At 45.7% G+C, this 20,746-nt stretch overlaps 1 protein-coding gene across 6 annotated transcripts in view; it reads right to left on the bottom strand.

The window, feature by feature from the left end:
* Nucleotides 1–11,959: 11,959 nt before the first annotated feature.
* Nucleotides 11,960–20,746, bottom strand: part of HRH2 (histamine receptor H2) — a 47,859-nt gene continuing 39,072 nt past the window's right edge. For 4 of the 6 annotated variants that reach the window (XM_082622077.1, XM_082622078.1, XM_082622076.1 and 1 more), the window contains one exon: nt 11,960–14,779. In XM_082622077.1, coding sequence (XP_082478203.1) covers nt 14,587–14,779 — 193 coding nt within the window. In that variant the 3' untranslated portion in view covers nt 11,960–14,586. The remainder of the gene's footprint in view (nt 14,780–20,746) is intronic. The other 2 variants (XM_082622080.1, XR_014294151.1) reach the window with 2 other exon arrangements.

The raw sequence follows: 20,746 nt of genomic DNA, 5'->3' as shown, positions 1-20,746 counted from the left end.
AGGCAACCAAGGATTTGAAGGGCACAGCCCCTGCCTTCTCAGTGAACCAGGGAAGACATAACTCAAAGCAGATCCCAGTCCTTCTCCCCAAGCATGCATACGGGTTCTTGAAAAGCTGTGCCCAGGAGAGGTTTTGGTTCAACAGACCCTCATTCAGTAAGAATTCACTGAGTACCTATTACATGCCAGGAGCTGGGAATTAGGCAGGAACGGATTTATCAGCACAGGGGTTATTAGAAAGCTCACAGAGAACTGGCTGGCCGGAGCTGTGACTGTGTCCCACCCACCAGCTTGATGCACTGCTGCCTGAACCCACCACTTTCTGCACAGAGCTTCTTTCTATTTTATTTTATTTTATTTTATTTTATTTTATTTTATTTTATTTTTATTTATTTATTTATTTTAACATCTTTATTGGAGTATAATTGCTTTACAGTGGTGTGTTAGTTTCTACTTTATAACAAAGTGAATTGGCTATACATATACATATGTTCCCATATCCCCTCCCTCTTGCGTCTCCCTCCCACCCTCCCTATCCCACCCCTCTAGGCTGTCACAAAGCACCGAGCTGATCTCCCAGTGCTATGTGGCTGCTTCCCACTAGCTATTTTACGTTTGGTAGTGTATATATGTCCACGCCACTCTCTCACTTTGTCCCAGCTTACCCTTCCCCCTCCCCGTATCCTCAAGTCCATTCTCTAGTAGGTCTGTGTCTTTATTCCTGACAGAGCGTCTTTTTAAATCAAAGGCTCTTACTGCCTTTGATCGGGGAAATTCTAAGTCACATGTCTGCATCCGAGGGGCCGAGGACGCTGGCAAAGGCAGGTGCTTGCATTCTCCATTGGGCAGGAGAAATTCACAACAGAGGATACTACAAAAAAAGGGAGGGGGTGCTCACAGGTTTGGGCAGCCATGATTGATAGCTGCCTGCCAGGGCAAGAAACAGACTAAATAGGTGGAAGAACAAGTTTAGCAGGAGGGAACCCAGCAGACTTAACTCAGCAATGTGCAAATTGAAACATTTACATTTTCTCCTAATAGCATGTGGCTTTTGTTTTTGGAGACCACTGGTTGGAAGGAGAAGGACTGATCTGATCTTGACAAATAAAGGATTTCAATCCTTTCCAATTCTTTGCAAGTCACATTCTATTTAAACGTTGGTTAAATATTTAAACAACTCCAGGAGTGCTCCTACGGCAGTTGCTGCAGTTTATAACCTTCAGCTCAGCGCTTCCTGCTCTTCTCACTGGTTCGTCACCCTCCCCCGTGTAGCTTCTGCCTCATATTATTCCAGAATATAAAAATAAGACTGCAAAATCAAAACTAATCAATGTTTATATTTAAACATATTCTGCAAGTAGTAATATTATGCCAGCTGGTGAACTGCAATTGAATTCAACACTAATAGAGTCATTTAAGATGGGGTCTGAAAACATCTTCGTATGTTGATAAGATGTGGAGTAAGTCTCCCAAGTTAGTATATCTTCATCACTCATCAAACTACAGAATTATTTAAAACCTAGAAACCTTTGCTACCTTCAATTGGTGACATGTGAAATAGTTATTTACTTTAAAATTGTGGGACTTATAAAGCAAATATTTACTAGGTACCAAATAGGTGCTGGGTACTGTGTAGACATTGTCTCATTCAATCAGGACCTGATCCTTACACTAATGGCCACTCCCATTTTACAGATGGGGAAACTGAGGTACAAATGAGTAAGTGACAAGCCCCAAAGTTTCCTTAGGACTTGAACTGGAGCAGGAATACAGACCTTAAGGTTTTGAGGCTGAGAGAGGAGTGGGGTTCTTCTTAGTAAAAACCTTGAAATCCAAGGTTTACGTATTTGCTTTCTCCTCCTATCTTGCATCAAAATAGAATTTGGCTTTGTCAACAGTGATATGGTGGGCCAGACCACAATTTCAGAGAAGTGAGAATGGGAGCCTTAACCTCCACTCCATGGCTATTAAGAGTGATTTTGGTGTGGTTCAGTTTCTTGTGCTTGAAACAGATAGTAATGCTATTTTATAATGTTACTTTCTGTCCATGGCGGATCAAAGTCGATACTTCTAGATTATCAAACATTGAAGAAGTGAGGATCTTTAAAAAAATTAGTTGATGTCCCGACCTTGTGGACATGAGGACATGAAATCCCTGTTGAGACCTCTTCTTTGCCCCTAAGGGTTACCATGGTTACCAATGGTGAATGGATTACCCAGATGACAGCTCAAAACCAGAATATTCTTAGTATTTCTTAGTGCCAGGTCCTCACGGCCTGCAGCAAAGATTCTATGAAGTCCAATCAGTTGGATGGCTGTTGTCATCAGGCAGTAGAAGGAGACTCCTATTAGTATGCTTTCCCACGAAGTTCGGTGGGTTATGCAGAGAGGGAGGTGGGTTTTGTTGTTCAGGATGGACAGCTGACGTGCATCACGACCCCAACCTAACCCAGAGGCCCTGAAGCATGGCAGCTGACAGAAAGAGATGACATAGTGGCCTGGAGATGTAGGAAGTCACAGGAGGGCATAAATTGTGGCCACCCTCTCCCACCAGATCCTGGGGATCCCAGGTGGGTTTGGCATGAGGACCTGGGTTTCTGTAGCCTAGAATCAAACTCATCTTAGAAATAGGGCAGGTGGGACCAGCTGTCCCTCTAAGAGATTGTCTCCAAGTACATAGCTATTCTTATTTCCATTTTACAGTTGGTGAAACTGGCACACAGAATATGCCTTCCTCTTTTGTCTTGAGGGATTCCTGACAACAGAAGTTGTGACCACGGAGAATATTCCATATTAAAAATAATTTCTAGGGCTTCCCTGGTGGTGCAGTTGTTGAGAGTCCGCCTGCCGATGCAGGGGACATGGGTTCGTGCCCCGGTCCGGGAAGATCCCACATGCCATGGAGCGGCTGGGTCCACGAGCCATGGCCGCTGAGCCTGCACGTCCGGAGCCTGTGCTCCGCAACGGGAGAGGCCATAACAGTGAGAGGCCCGCGTACCGAAAAATATATAATAATAATAATAATAATAATAATAATAATTTCTATATAATCATGAGTTGAGGTGATCTATGAGTGATAAGCTATACTTTATATAGACATTTAAAATATTGTATTTTGTAGATATTTAAGCATTTATTGATTCTTGAATTTACTTTTTTTTTTTTTTTCATATTTTGGAGGCTCTGAACTTTTTTCAGGTCCCAAATACCTTTGTACATCTTGGAAGTGCTTGTGCTCGTGGTGTCCAATGGATAGAATGACACTTCCAGCGGCATTAATACTCACTGGCTGTCGTTGGAAACCTAACATTTTGTTAAAGTATAATTTTCGAAAGATTAAAATCAGGACATACAAATGTACAGTCAACATGTGACAGATTCATTTAACCCATTAATGAGGGAACAAGAAGGAAGGTAGAACCAGCTCTAAGAAGTATCTGAGAAGCAGCTATATATCTGGAAAGGAAGAATCTTGAAATTGCTAAATCAGACACAAAACTGGCTGGTGTCCCACAGAACAATAAACCATAACCTTTGGCCTTATCTTTTCTACTGTACAGAAATCCTTTGCATGTCTCCTGGTCCAAAAGAAAATTATTTGCAACTTAGCACTCTTAAACAAGTTATGTAACTTTGCAGAGTCTGGTCCTTAATCAATAGTAAATAGTAACTCAAACAAAGAGATGTTCCCCTAGAGAATCAAGTAATCCTGGTCAGGCCTGCTAGGTACACTCCCATATGACATTCAAAGGATATGTTGTCACCCTTTAGCTTTATTCCCAAGTTTTGAATGAATTTTCTTAACAGTAGAAAAGGGGTTTCCTGAGCAAGTCTTTACCATGGTCAGGGCTGGACCTAGATGAGTGGGTACCCAGGCAGGTAAAATAGTTTGGCACCCCTTCAAATCTATGTCTCTCAATCTCTTTTCCACGTTTATGCAGATGGGTCAGGGGAAAACTGATTTTTCTGTTAGTAAAAACTACATACAGAAAGAAAGTCATTTACTCCTTCATGTCCATCATCCCAGCAGAGTCAGTTCTGAAAGTATTCAGCTAAACATTTCCTTTTTTTTTTTTTTTTCTCTCGTGATCATGGCTCCTTCCTCAGGTTCCTTTGGGGAGTGTGTAAATCAAATAACTTAGTGGGAGGTTGAGCAAAGAGTTTTAATTTTAGGTAATACTTTTTTTTTTATTGGTAAGTAGTGTGATTTTTATTGGTAAGCAGCAGAAATGACTGAGTTTCTAAATTTCAGCAGATATCACTGTGGACTCCAAGTGCTCTCCAACTGCACGTGTATACTGCAAAATGTCCAAAATAGGCGAATCCATAGAGAACAGAAAGGAGATTAGTGGTTGTCAGAACTGGGGCAGTTACTGCCAGTGGGCATGGGATTTCTTTTGGGATGATGAAAATGTTCTGGAATTCGCGGTGATGGTTGCACAACTTTGTGAATATACTAAAAAGTACAGAATTGTATATTTTAAAAGGGTTGATTTTATAGTATGTGAATTATATCTCAATTTAAAAAATTGAAAACCCAGAGAAGGATCAGCACAGCAAGAGATTTTTTTTTTAATTCCAAAAGAGGGTGACATTTACTTTGTTGCAAGTGTAGGGGTCAATGCACATTTTGCCATCTAAGAGAAAAGAATGGTCTGGATATCAGAGTGAACATATTTGAGGCTTATTTCCATGGTGTTTCAGAGCTCCCTACCCTGCCTGCCTGGCTCAAACCATAGTTCAGCTTGGGCCGAGCCTGTCTTTAGTGACTTGTTTCAGTGGAGACAGGCTCTAAGAACTGAGAGGACCCTCTCATCTCCTCTTTCCACGTGTAATATGAGTCTAAACTTTTTCAGACCATTTGAAACACCTGCTTTGATCCACCTGGTGCTTTAGCATTTTATGTTGTGAGGCTTGCTCTTCAAATTAGAAATTTCATCATGTTGTGTCTAGCATTATGAGGCAGCCATTTTTTGGAGGGTGTAACCATGAGAAAAATCCACTCCAAATACTTGTCTCAGTGTATTCATCAATGCTTTTATGCATCATATCTCTTAAACCTACAAGGTAGATTTTATGAACACTGTGTAACCAAAATGACATCTGAGGCCTCCCGATCCTTTGAGATCTGGACAAGGTTGGTTTGATCCCACTCATTCACTACCCTCTAAGAGGTCCACAGCCCTCTCCAAGACTCTGGTGACTTTCCCAAAGGGCTCAGGCTCTCAGATTCTTACAGTCTCCTCTGCCTCTGGGTACCTACCTCCTCTAGGGTCCCTTCTGTTATGTTCTACATGGACCCAGGTATGAAACTCCACTTCCCAGATTCCCCCCAAAAGCCACTCATACGAAATATGCACAAGGACAGTGGACTCTTCTGGAGATCTTTTTGGAGGAGGAGGGATGGAGAAGGGTTTACATCACATTAATGCTCACAAAAACAACATGAACACTAGGCATTCCCTTTTCCTTGAAGTGTCGTTTTGGGAATGTGCATGATTCCCATCTTGGTGGCTCTTGTCTCTTTCCTCTTTTCCCATCCCTCCTCCTCACCATCTGCCACCCCAGACTGTGCCTCAGGAACTCCAAATTCTTCTCCCATCATTTTGCAAATAAATGTGTTTTCAGATTCATCCAGATGCTAAACAGAAAAAAGGGAACTCAGTTAACAATAAAGGGGCTTTCTCTTAAAAAGGTCATTTAGGTTAGAAATAGCATAAAGGAAAATGTATGCAGCACCACCATTTCATGGATGAGGAAATGAGGGTCAGAAAGGACTGCTTCTGTCACTCTCATTGTCCTGTCTGGCTCAGCCCACTAATCAGAGCCACACTGGATCGCAGGGAGAAGTGCTTGAAGTAAACTCAGAATGATGTTCATCCCTAAATCTCTATGAGATATTGGGTACCCAGGGCAGCCCTGACTTGGTCTCACATCCTGGACTGAGCTCCAAGGGTGGTGGGGGATTTCCCCAACTTTGGGGAAGGGATGGCTTGCCAGGTCTCAGCATTTGGAAGGCTCAGAACTGACAAAGCAAGAATGCACAGCCATTCAGGGTAGGGTGTGTACATCTCATGGCTGGAACCTACGACCAGATGGGAGCACCAAGGGACAGCATGGCTTAGATCAGGCAGTGTTGTGAATGCCAAGTCAAGTAGCCTGGTCTGTATCCACAGGTGATGAAAGCCACACAGGTGCTTAAGCACAAGAGTACTGAGAATGATTTGCCTTTTAGCAGTAACAATGGTTAACGTTTATTGAGCATGTATTAATAACTAAGTTCTTTTATTTCATTGTTCTAAGCACCTTGCAAGCATGATCTCCAACACCCCTGGTGTGCAAGGAGGTAAAGTAACTTGTTCACACAACCAGATTTCAAAGCCAGACTGAGACCATGATCTACTCACCCTTTGTGGGTGCAACGAGGTGGCCGGACATATTAGAGGAGGAGAGGAGTGAGACTGCAAAGCTAGTTGGAAGCCAAGAAAGCACAGCTAGGCCTGATCCAGGCTGCTGGCCATGGAGATAGGAGGAGAGAGTACATCGAAGACCCTTTTGGAGGACCAGGAGGCCCTTTGGATCTCAAGCGCTGAAGAGAAACCTTTTTCAAGACAGAAGCAATTCACATTCTCTCCATGATTTTTCTCCTCTGCTCTCTCCTCACCCTCACCACCTCACCCAGAGGGAGAAGGGAGCAGGAAGGGCTGGGAGTGTGGGTGGTGGGGATAGCCTCAGTGATGTCTGCTCTGAGTGGGAAGCCACATGCCATATCCCTGCTCTTTCCTCCAAGGTTTGCTGCAGAGAAACAGGGCATTTCTCCTGTATCTGAGGCCGAGAACTGGGCCTTCTGGTCAAATGTAGCCTGTGAAAAGTCTTGGTTTTGCCTATACAGTGTTTTTAAAAATGTTTGCCATCTTTTCAAAGATCTATCTGTCTGTCTATCTATCTATCTATCAATCAATCATCTATCTGTCTCTCTCTTATTTATCTTTCTATTGTCTATCCATCTATCTATTCATTCATTTATTCTAACACTTCTGTGATATTTATTATGTGCCCAGCACTTTTCTGAGATCTTTACAAATATTAATTCATTGAAAATTACTAATAGAAATCCAGATTTATGGCTTCTCTTAAAAAATAGAATCAGGCCCCACACCCCCAAAAAGTAACATCACTGTGCACAGAGTTGCTGCATCCCCTTTCAGCTGGGGTGTTACTCAGAATATATATAATTAGTATGGCAGGGGCATAGACCAACTGCAGGAGTGTTGGTCAAAAACCACCAGTGTGCCCTTTTCTGTTGTCTTACACCAGTGAACTTAGGTGGCCCCTCTGGGCATCCGAGTCTGGGAACCCCTGGGATGAGTGAGATGTGTCCTGGGACAGAGGCGTGCACCAGGGAGAAAGTGATAAGCTATTCTAAGAAGGGGCAGGGATAGTTTTGAAATGGAGGTGATGCCCAAGCTGAAATTTGAAGTATGGCTAAGGGAAATTCTTCAGGTTGGGAAGGGAATTCTGCAGGGGACATAGTCATAGAGTGAGACTGTGTAAGAGGCTAGGGCCTTGGGCTGGATGGGGAGGGTGGAGCATAGGGAGAGAGGTACAAGATGAACCTGGACCACTAGGCAGAACCAGACCAAAGTGTGGCCCTGAATGCCCTACTCAAGTGATGATAATTTGGGGGAGCAGTAGAAATGGTGGTGGTGGAGCACTGAAGGGTTTTCAGCCAGGCAATACCATGGCCCAGATTTGAGTCTTAAAGATCTTGCTGTAGGCCAGGGTAAAGAACGAGCATAAGGTATGTAGGAGGCTGGAAGCAACTGTAATATTGAAGAGTAGGAGTTTTAGGGAGCTCCAGGGAATTTCCAATCACTTGGGAGACCCAGGTCTCCTCCATCCTGAGGATGTCGAGCTCTGGAGTCAGGCAGACTTCAGTTCCCACCCAGGCTCTGCCACTGTAATGCATTAGATAGTCATCCAGTAACATTCATCCCTCACTCCACCTCAATTCTGTGGGAGGGGTAGGTATACTCACTCCATCCTTGACTTGCCCATGAGACTTACTTTGGTTAATGGTATGTTTGCAGGCAAGATGCTCAGAAACCTGAAACGCACTTGTGTTCCTGGGCTTGCTCTCTTGTGTCCCTGCCATTTTTGTGAGAAGAACATGCCTGGGTCGGCCTGCTGGTCCCAAGAGAAAAAGAGAGACTTATGGGGCAAAGATGAACAACCCCAGCAGAGCCCATCCTCGTTAGCCAGCCTACAGCTTCATGAGTTATATAAATGTTACTGTCATACGCTGAGAGTGTTTGTGGATATTTGTTATGCAACACTACTGTGGCTCTTGTGAACTGATACAACCTCTCTCCAGTGGTGTGGCTTCGACAAGGCTGTCCTCCGCTAAAAGGACCCCAATGAGGAAGGCAAGGCTTGGTAGGGCTCATGGGAAACCTGGGGCGAACCCAAGGGGGTCTCTGAAAATTTCTTCTACCTAAATGACCTGCCTGCACTGACTGGAGGTAAGGCATCTCTAGGAGGAATATTCTAATTTCTCAGCGATGAAAGAAGCCAGAGGGCATGGTAGAAAAGGCACAAGTGGATGGTGGGGCTTTGGGGAGCCAGGCCCCGCCTAGTGTTATTGGTGGGAGCTTGAATGAGCTGTGCCTCTCTGGAGGGCTATTCAGCAACACACATGCTCCATATCCACAGTTACACTTGTAGGTATGCTAAACACACGTGCACAGACAGATGGACACACACACACACCACCCCCAATAACAACAGAACCCACTTGCAGGTGTACACAAGGAAACATTGTTTCAGATGGTCAGCATATTATTATTTTTTAAATTGAAGTATAGTTGATTTACAATGTTGTGTTAGTTTCAGGTGTACAGAAAAGTGATTCAAATGAACTTACTAACAAAGCAGAAACACCACTCACAGACATAGAAAACAAATTTATGGGTTACCAAACGGGAAAGGGTCAGGCAATGGATAAATTAGGAGTTTGGGATTAACAGATACAAACTACTATATATAAAATAGATAAAAAACAAGGATCTATTGTATAGCACAGGGAGCTATATTCAATATCTTGTAATAACCTATAATGGAAAAGCATATTATTATTTAAATTACTAGAAATTAGAAGCGATTCAGATGTCCATGGCTAGGGGAAACAGCTAAATGAACTGTGGGTACCGATACCATGGGACAAAATAAGAGGGAGCCCTTTATGTGCTAATATGGTTGAACCTTGAAGACAGATTATTGAGTTCAGTTCCTGAGGTGCAGTATAACTTTTATGTTGAAAACCAAGCAAAACTGAACCAAACACCATACAGCAAACGTGTTAGCAGTGTTTGCCTTGGAAATCACTAGAGGAAAAGGATGGGGAGGGATGGTCCAAGGAACTCTGACTTTCTCTGTAATGTCACAATTTTGAAAAGAGGCTGTGTCTGATTATTGCTTAATCCTTACAAATTAATTTCATAATATGAATGATTAAAAAAATATCTGGACTTTGGAGACAAGCAGGTCTGGGCTGGAAACCACGTCACTTGGATTTTTAACTTGGGGTGAGCCCTGTCCCTGTTGAGGCCCCAGGTTGTGGGGATGCTAACCTCTGCCTGTTCCCAGTGGAAAAACTGGACCAGTGTCTGTGGAGGGCCTGATGTAACATCTAGATTCATGAAAGGGCTTGTAATTGTCAGTTGAAAGTGAAGAACAGGTTTATCTGGGAATAGCTCAGCCCAGAGGGCATGTCCCTCTGGGGCTCTATTTCCTTGTGAATCCTGCCAGGCCCACCAGGCACATGAGAGCCTTCACAAAGCCCCAGGGAGTGAGGGCCGAGGTCCAGCCAGGCCAGTGCTCTGACTCACAAGGTGGCATCTCAGGGTGTGAGAAACATGTTGTTCTGTGTGACCCTGAATGGGGAGGTTGGGGTCATGGTGCAATGGCCTCCAAAATCACAAAATAACGAGCCCCGTAGGGCTGCCGGCAAGGCGAAGGGAGCCTTTTCCCAGTCACCCTGTGGGCTATTGGTGACCACTGAGGGCTCCTGAATTATCACTGGAATGCTTGGAGTTCTGGTGGGATTTGGGAATTGGGGTGGAGAAGTGTGTTCTAGGCTGTCATTCCTTGCTTGACTGACCTGGAAAGAGCCCCCTAAAATGGACAATGAAGATGATAAACTCTCCCCCAAAGCTCCAGATGGAGTCTGATCAGCCAAGTGTTGACTGTCAGTGGTTTAGCTGAGATGAGATGCCAAGTGGATTCCCTCCATCCTGGCTCCGAGCATTCCCACCACCTGCCACACTTCTACCCTGCGTTTAAACACAGCCCGATGTGCACCAGGAATGTTTCCTCTTAGAAGTTCATGCTTCTTTGGTCCACATCCTTCCACACTCCACACACACACACACACACACACACACACACACACACACACAACTCCCACACTTTCCACCCCGAGCGACCCCAGCTCTGGCCCCCATGTCCCATTCCTCCTCTGATTCCCTGGTAATGCCTGTCTCTCTGGAGGGCATGGAGGGTCTGATTCCTTTGGGTTCCCAGTCTGTAGCCTGAAGTCTGTTGTAGGGTCTGGAGTAGATCCTAATAAGATGCAGCTGTCAAACCCCGCCCCCCCCCTGCAATGGAGCTGCCTGCACTCACTCTGCCTCTACCCCCTGCCCCCTTAGTGGATTTCCCCAGACTGGACTCTGAAAGATCTTCTTATAGTACAGACCTCATCATTTTAGTCCCCTCTTGATGAGGGCCTTTCAAAGCCTTCCCATCACCCACAGGATGAGACAACATTCCCTAGTGCAGCTCCCTCTAGAACTTCTCTGCTCCAAGACTCCTGTGGTAGCCCCTTGTACCCACCTGGGCCTACTTCCCCTCCTCCTGTCCCTCCTCCCTTGATCTACTTAGCAACAATGGTTTTGCTTCTCCTCTGCTTCCCACTGGTGGAAGCTGAACCTGTTGGAAGAGGATTCTGGAAAGTGTTGTTCCCAGGTTTCCAGCCCTGGCTGGGTGCGTATAAAGTGCCCCGATATTCACTGCACGCACAGTTATCATTCAGGGGACACTTCCCCATCCTTTTTATACCATCTACATAGAACTGCTTGACATCATCTAATGACTCCATCGGTCTACTACTTTCATCTTCCCCAAGGACCTCTTAACACGCTTTGTCTTCTCTACCCTGAAATATATCAAAATCCATTTCTGGAAGATCAGCTCCTATAAGCTCTGATTGTGATGACTCACGATCTCTTCTCTGCCTCCTGTGGAAATTCATCAAGGTGTGTCTTGGTGTATTCTTCTGCAAGGCCCGAAGTTCAGGATTTCACAGCCTCCTACAGCCTCCTCCTTCCACCCCAGGGGACACTGCTCACCGCCGACACTGCAGTTATCAAATGGTGACCTTGACACTGATCAACTCCCTCCCTTTTCCAAACCCTTTCATGGGTGCCTTTGGGAATCATTCCTTGCACAGAATCGATGAATTTTTTCCTTGACCTGGTTTTTTACTTACACTTCACCCACCTACTCTTGACTGTGGAAGACTTCCCCGATTGACAAGTTTTCCATTTTAAAGATGCCTTTTTCTCCCACCTACCAAAAGTATCTCTGGATCTGACAATTTCTGAAATATTCCATTCCACAAACACTTACTGAGTGCCGACCATGTACCTGTCTCACTAGGTGAGCAGGAAGAAGATCTGACCCTTCTCATCAGCCCGCCCCTCATTTCTAACAGGGCATTTCAAGATGAGACCTAATTACCTGAAAACTCTTTTACCTTTTAAGGCAATTTCCCAGTTGGCCTTTACCCCAACATTTTATGATAATTCTTTTTCTAAATCAAGACACACCATATGATGAAGTTTGGGGAGTATTTCCTCACCAGGAAGTTAAAAAATAAAACCGCAAGGCAGCATCTGTTTTGATAGCTTTATTGGAACACGATGGTAACACAAAATATGGATTTGGGGGCCCACCACAGATGCTTCTCCTCTAGGGAGCATGTGCCCCACTTCTGCAGCCAGTAGGGGCTCCAGGAGGCCCCCAGAAGGGCAGGGGCAGCTAGAGCCATACCTGCAGTGGCAAGTGGCATGTGAGCACCTTGACCTCAGCCCTGACCAGCTGAGTCTGTGATCAGCCAGACCAGTCTTATGCTCCATCTACTTGGTCATGACTTAGAGATTCACCTGTCTCAGACTCCTGGGGAAATTTCCAAGAATGGGATTCTGGGGTTTCCAGAAGGAATCCAGCCAAGAGACTGAGCATCTCTGGGGGCCACTGGGGCAAATTGTGCCTTCAGGTGTATTGGCAGATAAACTGCTTAAAGCTCCTACTATATAGGCCAAAGAGTCTTCTAAGGGCTAGACATACAATGGTCAACAGAAATAGGCAGGACTCATGACCTCCTGAGTAGGGGAGACGGACAGGGGTCAGGGAACTACACAGATGACTGTAAATGACAACCATACCCATGGCTTCCAAGGACAGTTCTGTGGGTATGGGTGGGAGGACTGACCCAATAGGGAGGGTCAAAGAAGACTCCCTCAAGAAGTGATGTTTTGGCTGAGATCCTGTGGCTGAAAGGGCAAGAAGAGCTTTTCAAGTCATGGAAACAGCTCTGTGTGTGGCCTGGTAGCTGGAGGAGGAGTGAGATAAATAAACCCAAAGGAGAAGGTCGCTAGGGTTGGGATGAAGAGATGGAAGGGAGTGTGGGGCGAGAGGAGGCTGGAAGGCATGTCGGAGCCCATCACGCAGGGCCTGAGGGCTGTGGGAAAGATGTTTTTCTGTATGGGTTTGCATTTTGCACAGCCCAGTGTGGCCGTGGGGTGGAGGGTGGGCATGGGGGAGGCCAGTGGGGAATATGGGAAGCTGTTTCAATTGTCCTGATGGAGGGGATGGCAGTGGAACTGAGTGATGACAGGGCAGGTGGAGAGAACCAGGTAAATGGTGGATACAAGCAGGAGCTAGGATACAAGAGGATGGACCATGCAGAGCCAGGAGAAAGTTGATGCCAAGATTGACCTTTGAAGCCAATGTCAGGGCTTCTGTCCGAGAAGGGGGACCCTGGGAGAGGAGATGGTCAAGGTGCCGCTGTGGACATGCTCACGATGAGGTTGCAAGTCGGTCAAAGGCTCCCAGAAGGAGCCTGGGCTCCAGGTACACATGTGTGAGTAATCTCCTTTGAGATAAGTCTCTTGGTACCTTCAGAGGGTGGAGACGAGGGCACAGAGGGCGAGAAATCGCAGTGAGAGGAGAAGACTCGGGACTGAACCTTGGGGAACAGCACATGTGGTGGCTGGGGAGAGAACGGTGGGCTGAAAGAGGGACTGAAAAGGCAGGGGTGAATGGGGAGGGGGACCACAACAGGGGTTCTGGGGACCACAACAGGGGTTCTTGGAACCAAGGGAAGAGTGGGCTCAGGGAGGGGCAGCGGTCAGCGAGGAGAGCCCAGGATCACCCTCATCCCTCTGGGGCTGCCACCGCCTTCACCTCCTTGGGCCTCTTCAACAGCCCTGAAAATAGGAATGGGGAGCGTAGCCCCCGGGACAGAGGAGTAAAGAGCTGCTCCAAGGTGTCCGCCGCCATGCCCAAGGTCCCGCATCCAGCAGAGGGTGCAGCGGGGCCAACTTCCCCATCCCTGCCTGTCATGTCCTCACCACCCCACCTCTCCCTGTCCCTCCCTGTGGCCCCACAAACTTGCCGCAGCAAGTCTGCTCCATGCCACTCCTTGTTGATGGAAAGCACCAGAGAGGGTCAGAACTGCAGCATGAAGGGACCCCCACCCCCAGGCTCCGGGTCTGAGCCTCGCTAGCAGGAGGGTCTGCTGAGTCAAGGAAATATCGTGGCCTCTCCTGAGAGGCAGTGTAGTGTTGTGTCAAGAGCATGGGCTTCTACCCATCCTCCCATTTGTTTATTCGTCTGTTTGTTCCTTCCTTCCTTTAGCAACTATTCTCAAGTGCCTCCTATGTGCCAGGCACACTTTCTAGCTGAGTGGTCCCTTACTTCTCTGAGCCTCAGTCTCCATTCCTGTAAAGACAGGTCGACCATCCCTGCCACAAGTAACGAGGATGACGTGAGCTCATGCGGGTGAGGTACTCGGCACACAGTAGGTGTTCATTAAAGGCTAATGTCCTTCCCTGCCCTCCCTTCATCCCACAGAACCCACGAGGGAGTGAGAGGCCAATGTTTCATGGCAACAACCCTCTGCCATGCTCAGAGGGCAGGCGTGTGTCGGCACATACACCTCCGTGTACACACCTGTGTGCACATCCCCGAAAGTCCCACCGTCTCTGCCCATGACTCAGGGCCAGCACCAACCTGAGCTTTGAACCCATGGGATTCAGCAGACCCAGACCCAGGGGAGTCTGAGCGCAGAGCAGGCTGCTCCATCTTAGGCCAGAGGACCCCAGCACCCACCATGTGCTCTGGGAGTCCCCAGACTCAGGCTAGGGTGTGTCCTGGGTGGTTTGGGGGGGCTGCTGGGTCCTTAGTGGCTCCAGGAGTCAAATTTTGGTGACCAGAAGCAGGATCTTCAGCGTTCTGGGACTGGGTCTAGACAGCCTCAGAGGGCAGCGTCCTCACCGATTCCTGGGCCAGTGTCCTTAGCAGCTCCTCCGACAGTGGCTCTCCCGGCTGCTCCTCCAAGGGGCCTCCCACGTGTCTCTGGAGGAACTTAAGCGCCCACAGGCTCTTGCAGCAGCTCAGAAGATTGCTGGAGCACAGGGTGCAAGACATCGCTGGCTTCCTGGGGAGACACAAGCATAGGTTAGGGCTGAGGTGACCACTGAGCAAGGCCAGTAGGGCCAGACCTAGCCTCTGGTCTTTGCTTCTTCTAAGCCGGGAGCTGGGAAAGGTGGGGTAGTATGGGGCGGGGAACCTCCCACATGAAACAGGGACTTGTTCCCTCAACCCACAATGGGGAGCATTCAGGAGACTTGCTTTCAAACCCCAAATCAGCTTCTAACATGCTGTGTACCCTTGGTCAAGTTACTTAACCTCTCTGAACCTTAAGTGAAGGTAAAAATAACCACCTTTCCAATTCTTGAAAGGATTAAGTGTTATAAAATATGTTTTAAAGTATCCCACACATTGCCTGGCTCATGGTAGGAGCCCACTGAATGTTTGCTCTTTCTGTGTCTGAATAAAATGTTTCCTGAACACCTACATCATGTTTTGCTTGAGTTGGGGGAAGGTTGGGGGAAGAAGACACAAAGATTTATTCAGCCTTGCATTAAAATCAGTTGTGAATGCGTCTGTCTCTCCATTAGAATGTGTGGTCCCTGAAGGCAAGGCGCTTGCCTTTCAAACCCCTACTAAGTGGCCGCCGGCACATAGTAGGTCCTCAGTTATGTCCATTGAGTCAAGCTGATTGAAGGTCACTGAAGGTAAGTTAGCCAAACACTTGCGAGGAAAGTTTTTAACAAAGTATTTGACATACATTTTCAGAAAGATGAAGACTTCCCCCATATCTGGGTATACAAAATTCCTTTGCCCTGTTGCCTGCTAAGATGTGGACAGCTGACCTGCTTTTTCCTTCCGATACTTTCAGTGAGTAAGAATTCCTGCATCGTTTTTATTTCAAGCCTTCTGAGGTCAAGAGAAAAAGCCTCAGTGTGGAGGGCCTGTGTTTTTAGTACTCAACACGAAGGTGTCCCTTTATAACCTGGAGTGGGGTCAGTCTCAGAGCTTTAATCAGGCAATGGGATCTGGCCAAACTTGGGTGGCATTGTTTTGTGTCATTGTTTCTATGATCACAAGTACTTTGTGTTTTCCACAAGTGATACTGCATTTCCATTTATGGTGATGATATAAAGTCTTATAAATATATTTCAGTGAAAACAGCCAGGTGGTGTAGAGATTTAAGTGTATATTATGCAGTTGGGAGAGGACTATGGGCTGCACAGGGAAGCAGATTTGCAAGCAACTGTGGTTTGAGGAGTGTCCTTGCAAGTCCTGGCCCATCCTGTTTCATGCTTGGCCCCAATGCAGGAGAAGCTAAGCATTGCTTGGTGTCCCTAGACACTTTGCCTGGGTGTCTCTGCAGCTCCAGGGCAGGACAAAATCTGGCTTTAGCTCTGTCTAAGGCAATGGATGCTACCTAGTTTCTTGCTTCCCTGCCTAGGCTGGAGCAGTAGTTTTCTTTGTCCAGTTTCAGGCTGGAGGCTAGCCCTTGCTTGGTCCCGAGACTCACTGCGGGTCCTCCGGATGTCCCATGAAACTCGTGCCTGGCCTCAGCTCTAGCCATCATCTGTTAAGGTATTCTGGCCACCAGAGGATTCAAACTCACTCCCTTCCACATGGAGAGAGAGAAAGGCATAATGCTTCCCCTTAGAGTCCATCGGAGGGGAGGTGTAGATTTGGATGCCTGCCTTTGTAAAGACTTTGTGAACAAGGACACAGCCAGCACCCACAGCCAACACCCAAGCTTCCTTGGATGCATGGTATGTTCTGGCTTAGCCAGTGCTGGAGGCTTTGCACAGCCCAAGCTCTCTCGTGGGTTTGGCCAGCCCCACTGTCCCCAGAACACCTGCCCTCACCTGGACCTCCAGGTCACACCCCTGCACTTCAGAGGCTCTGGTTCCTCTCCATGCCAGCAGTGTACATATTTGACCAAGTAGGCAGGTTTCTACCCTTGGATTAACATTCCAGATGGAGCCTGAAGTGTGATAAAGTGACTTTCATGTAGATTAGTGAAATTATCAAAGACAAGCTAGCTCTAGGCTAGGAAATTACCTCCCTTCTTCTAAAAGGCTGTAAAATCATTTAAAATAATATTATTATGGAAGTATCACGTTCATAGTAAAAAATTCAGAACATAGAGACTAACAAAAAGAAGAAAATAAACATCTCAAATAACTCCTCTACTCAGACATATCTTTTTGCTACATGGAGATTGTGTCATAAAATATTTTAAAATGAAATACATCAAAGAGGCTATATAAAAAACGTATGTGTGTGGCTTAAAATATTAAAGAATATTAAAATGAATACAAGTGTAACCACCTCTCAGGTTAAGAAATAGAATTTACCAGGCCCTTGATTTGTTTCAGCAAGTATGAATGTACCCCTGAATAATATACTGTGTTGCTCTGCCCGCATTTTATTTTTATATAAATGGAATCATGTTTTAGGATTTTTTTTTTCTGTAGCTTCCTTTTTTTAGTTGTTGTTTAACATTATACTTTTGAGATTAAACTCTGTCAATGCGTGAACCTGTAGTTCGTTTTCACAGTCATAAAGTACTCCATTATGGGAAGATACTCCAATTTATTTATCCATTCACCCGCTGGTGGACATCTGGGTTGTTTCTCATTTTTATCTTCTCCCTTCTCATACTTGTTTTTGAATCTACACTCTACTGGCCTCATCAAATACACAGGAGAGTGTCCCTTTTCCTCTCCTCTGAAGAGTTTGAGCAGGACCGGAACAATCTGTTCCTTGAGTGTTTGGTAGAACTCCTTGGCAAAACCAAGCACTACTGGTGTTTCATTCACTTTCTTCATTTTGTTTGTTTTTTATTTTATTTTGCGGTACGCGGGCCTCTCACTGCTGTGGCCTCTCCCGTTGCGGAGCACAGGCTCCGGACGCGCAGGCTCAGCGGCCATGGCTCACGGGCCCAGCCGCTCCGCGGCATGTGGGATCTTCCCGGACTGGGGCAGGAACCCGCGTCCCCTGCATCGGCAGGCGGACTCTCAACCACTGCGCCACCAGGGAAGCCAACTTTTTTTATTTTTTAATGGTTATAGGACCATTCGGGTTTTCTATTTCTTCCCAAGTCACTTTTGGTAAGTTCTGTTGCTAGGAACTCGTGCACTGCCTCTGAATTTTCCCTTGTTTTGGGCATAAAATTGACCACAATGTTTTTATGATGTTTCTTAATCTCTTAAAAATCTATAACAATATCTCCCTTTTAGTCTTAATATTGTTTGCTTATGATGTTAATGATTAATTTCTCTTTGTAGTTTTGTTAATGTTACTTTGTCAGTTTTACTTTTTGAAGCTGGTTTATTTGGTACATACAAGTTTAGAATTCTTATCTTTCTAGTGAACTGAATCTTTTTTCAAAAGATGGTGACCCTCTTTATCTTTAGTAATATTTTTTGCTTACAGTTCACTTTGTCTGATATTAATATAGCTACCCAGATTTCTTTTGGTTAGTATTTGCCTAGTATATCTTATTTTTCATTCCTTATACTTTCAACTTTTTTGTTTCCTTAAGTCTATCTCTTGTAAAAATATTTTTTTGGGTTTAAAAATAATCAAATCTGACAATCTCCAATTTTTAAATTGGCCCAGGATATTCCATTTACTTGTCCTGTGATTACTGATATATTTTGACTGATTTCTTCAATGTGATTTTGTGTTCTACATTTGTCCCATCTTTTCTAAAATTTTCTGTCTTTTTTTTTGCTTTGTTTTAAACTGCCTTTTTTTCTCCTTCTCTTTCCTCCTTACCATATGGAATTTTCATCCTCTTATTAAAATTTTTTGCCATGCATATTTAATTTAATAATGTCTAGTGGTATGGAGCCCTTCCTCCTTTACTTAGCTTGCCATCCATGCCAAGTGTAAGGTGGGATGAGACACTAAGCTGGAGTCCCACACTGTGTAGACTTTATTACATTACACACATCTAGAGATACTTGTACATTTAATATTCCTGGACTCCCTTATGGTCCATCTTGAGCTCTGACACTTGAGGCTCAGAGATGTAAATGGGGTTCTAGGAGAGCACATAATAGGTTGTCTGCCATTCGGTAAGTGCTTATGGTAAACATCTTATTTTTACCTTCTCATCATCAATTCCCCTTCTCTTGGTTCTTGATTCTTCTTTGGGATCCAAACTTCCCTACTCTTTGTCGATGTGGGTGAGGTGAGATTTGCCTTATTCATCGCATTGGCTCCAGGTCTGGGTACAGAGGTAGAGACAGGACCCCATCCAGCCAATGAAACTTAAGCCTAAAACTTTCTGTTGGAACGGGAGGAAAGGGGAATATTTTCCGTTGGGGCTACTAAGATGGTAAGATGTAAGCTTGGAGCTCATGGTGGCCTCATGGGGAGACTCTAACTGAAAATGAAGGCAACACAGGTGAAACTGAGTTGAAAGCTGGAGAAAGACAAATTTATGATGACATTTGAGCTCCTGAATCCAACTTGAAGCTATTCTTGATTTCTTCAGTTCTATAAGCTAATTCCCTACCTCTACCAATCCCAGCCTCTTCTAACTGGGTTTCTGCTACTGGCAATTAATAGTGTCCTAATAGCTTTCTTAAATAAATGTTCTTTGAATATCTTTTCACGTGAGGGTGCTATAATATGTTCAGCCACCAGGGGTCAGGACCCAGTTTCCGTGAGAAGCCTTGCTCAGTCTCGCTCTGAACCTCAGTTTTCTCATCTGTGAAATATGTTAACAATACCAAGCTCACAGGACTATTGTAAGGACTACAGATAATGACTGTTGGTGACCTTTTCCATTACCATCTACTGCTTATAGTACAAATTATCACGCAGAACCACCGCATGCACACATTACTCTGCTCTGTCTTGACTTGCACCTATACACGTCATCCCCATTGCTTGAAATTCCTGTACCTTCTTTGCTGTGCACTTTGAAGTGTTTCAAGGTTCTGTTCAGGCATCACCTCCTCTGGGAAGCTGTCTCTGAGGTCTCCCAGGATTACTGATTCACTCCTGGCTCCTACAGCCCCTCCACTGAGACACTTACCTCCTTGGGTTAACCATCAGTTTACCTGTCTATCTCCCAGACTAAAGGCAGGTGTTGGATCTTTCATCATCTACCCCACTGTCCAAGTTTATAGCAGGTGCTCAATCGTGTGTGTGAACTAATGAATGAAAAACCCAGCCAATCTCATTTTCGATAGTGATTCTCCCATATTCTGACTTCCCAAGTTCACAGATGAGCAGAAGCAAAAGCACTTCCCTGGCTGTGGGGCAGCCCTTACCCCTCTGTGTGGTGTCTCATGCTGGCTTTATTTCTCTATCTACCTTCCCACTCCTACCAGCCCAGAAGAGCATTGTGAGCCAGGACCTTGGGACAGACAGTGAGGCATGGTGACCATTTCAGCAAATACCTGCTGAGCACCAGCCCTGCGTTGGGATGATTGGGACAAAATGTGAGATTTAGAACGAGGAGTCATGCATTCAGTTTGCAGCTTCCTCACTCTCCTGCTGTCGCGTCTCAGACAACTCCACCTCCCTGTCGAAACCCATCTCCTCATCTGTAAAATGGGCATAATCCCAGGGGAAGTGCTGTAGAAGCCTGGAGAAGTGATGGGAGAAGAGAAATGTTTAGAAATTCCAGAAGATTCTCCCTTTCTCCTTCCTCCTTTGTTTCCCACGATGGGTACAGCCATTAGCTGTTTTTCCCTGAAGGTCACCAAGAACTGGCACTTGAGGGACTGCGTGTTGAAAGCTGGGCTGCTCCCTGAACCCAGACCCTTGCTTATCCTGCACCCAAGCGTCTGGGGAACTGCCACACCGAGCAGGGCAGTTTCACGTATATACTGGGAACTGGGTCAGTGCAAAGTCCCCTCTCCTTTTGAGGAAAGGGAAGTGGAGGAGCTTAGAAAGGGGAAGTGGCCCTCTAGTGTCCTGGGAGCCAGCCACAACCCACCAAGTGTCTGTCCCCTTGCCTTACGCTTTTGCCAAAATCAGGGGTGACTCTCTTCTCCAAGCAGACCTAATTTCTGGT

The sequence above is a fragment of the Mesoplodon mirus genome, assembly GCF_964341445.2.
Source record: "Mesoplodon mirus genome assembly, chromosome: 5".
NCBI classification, from domain to species: Eukaryota; Metazoa; Chordata; class Mammalia; order Artiodactyla; family Ziphiidae; genus Mesoplodon; species Mesoplodon mirus.
The sequence above is the reverse complement of the archived record's forward strand: the minus strand, read 5'-3'. Positions and strand labels throughout refer to the sequence as shown.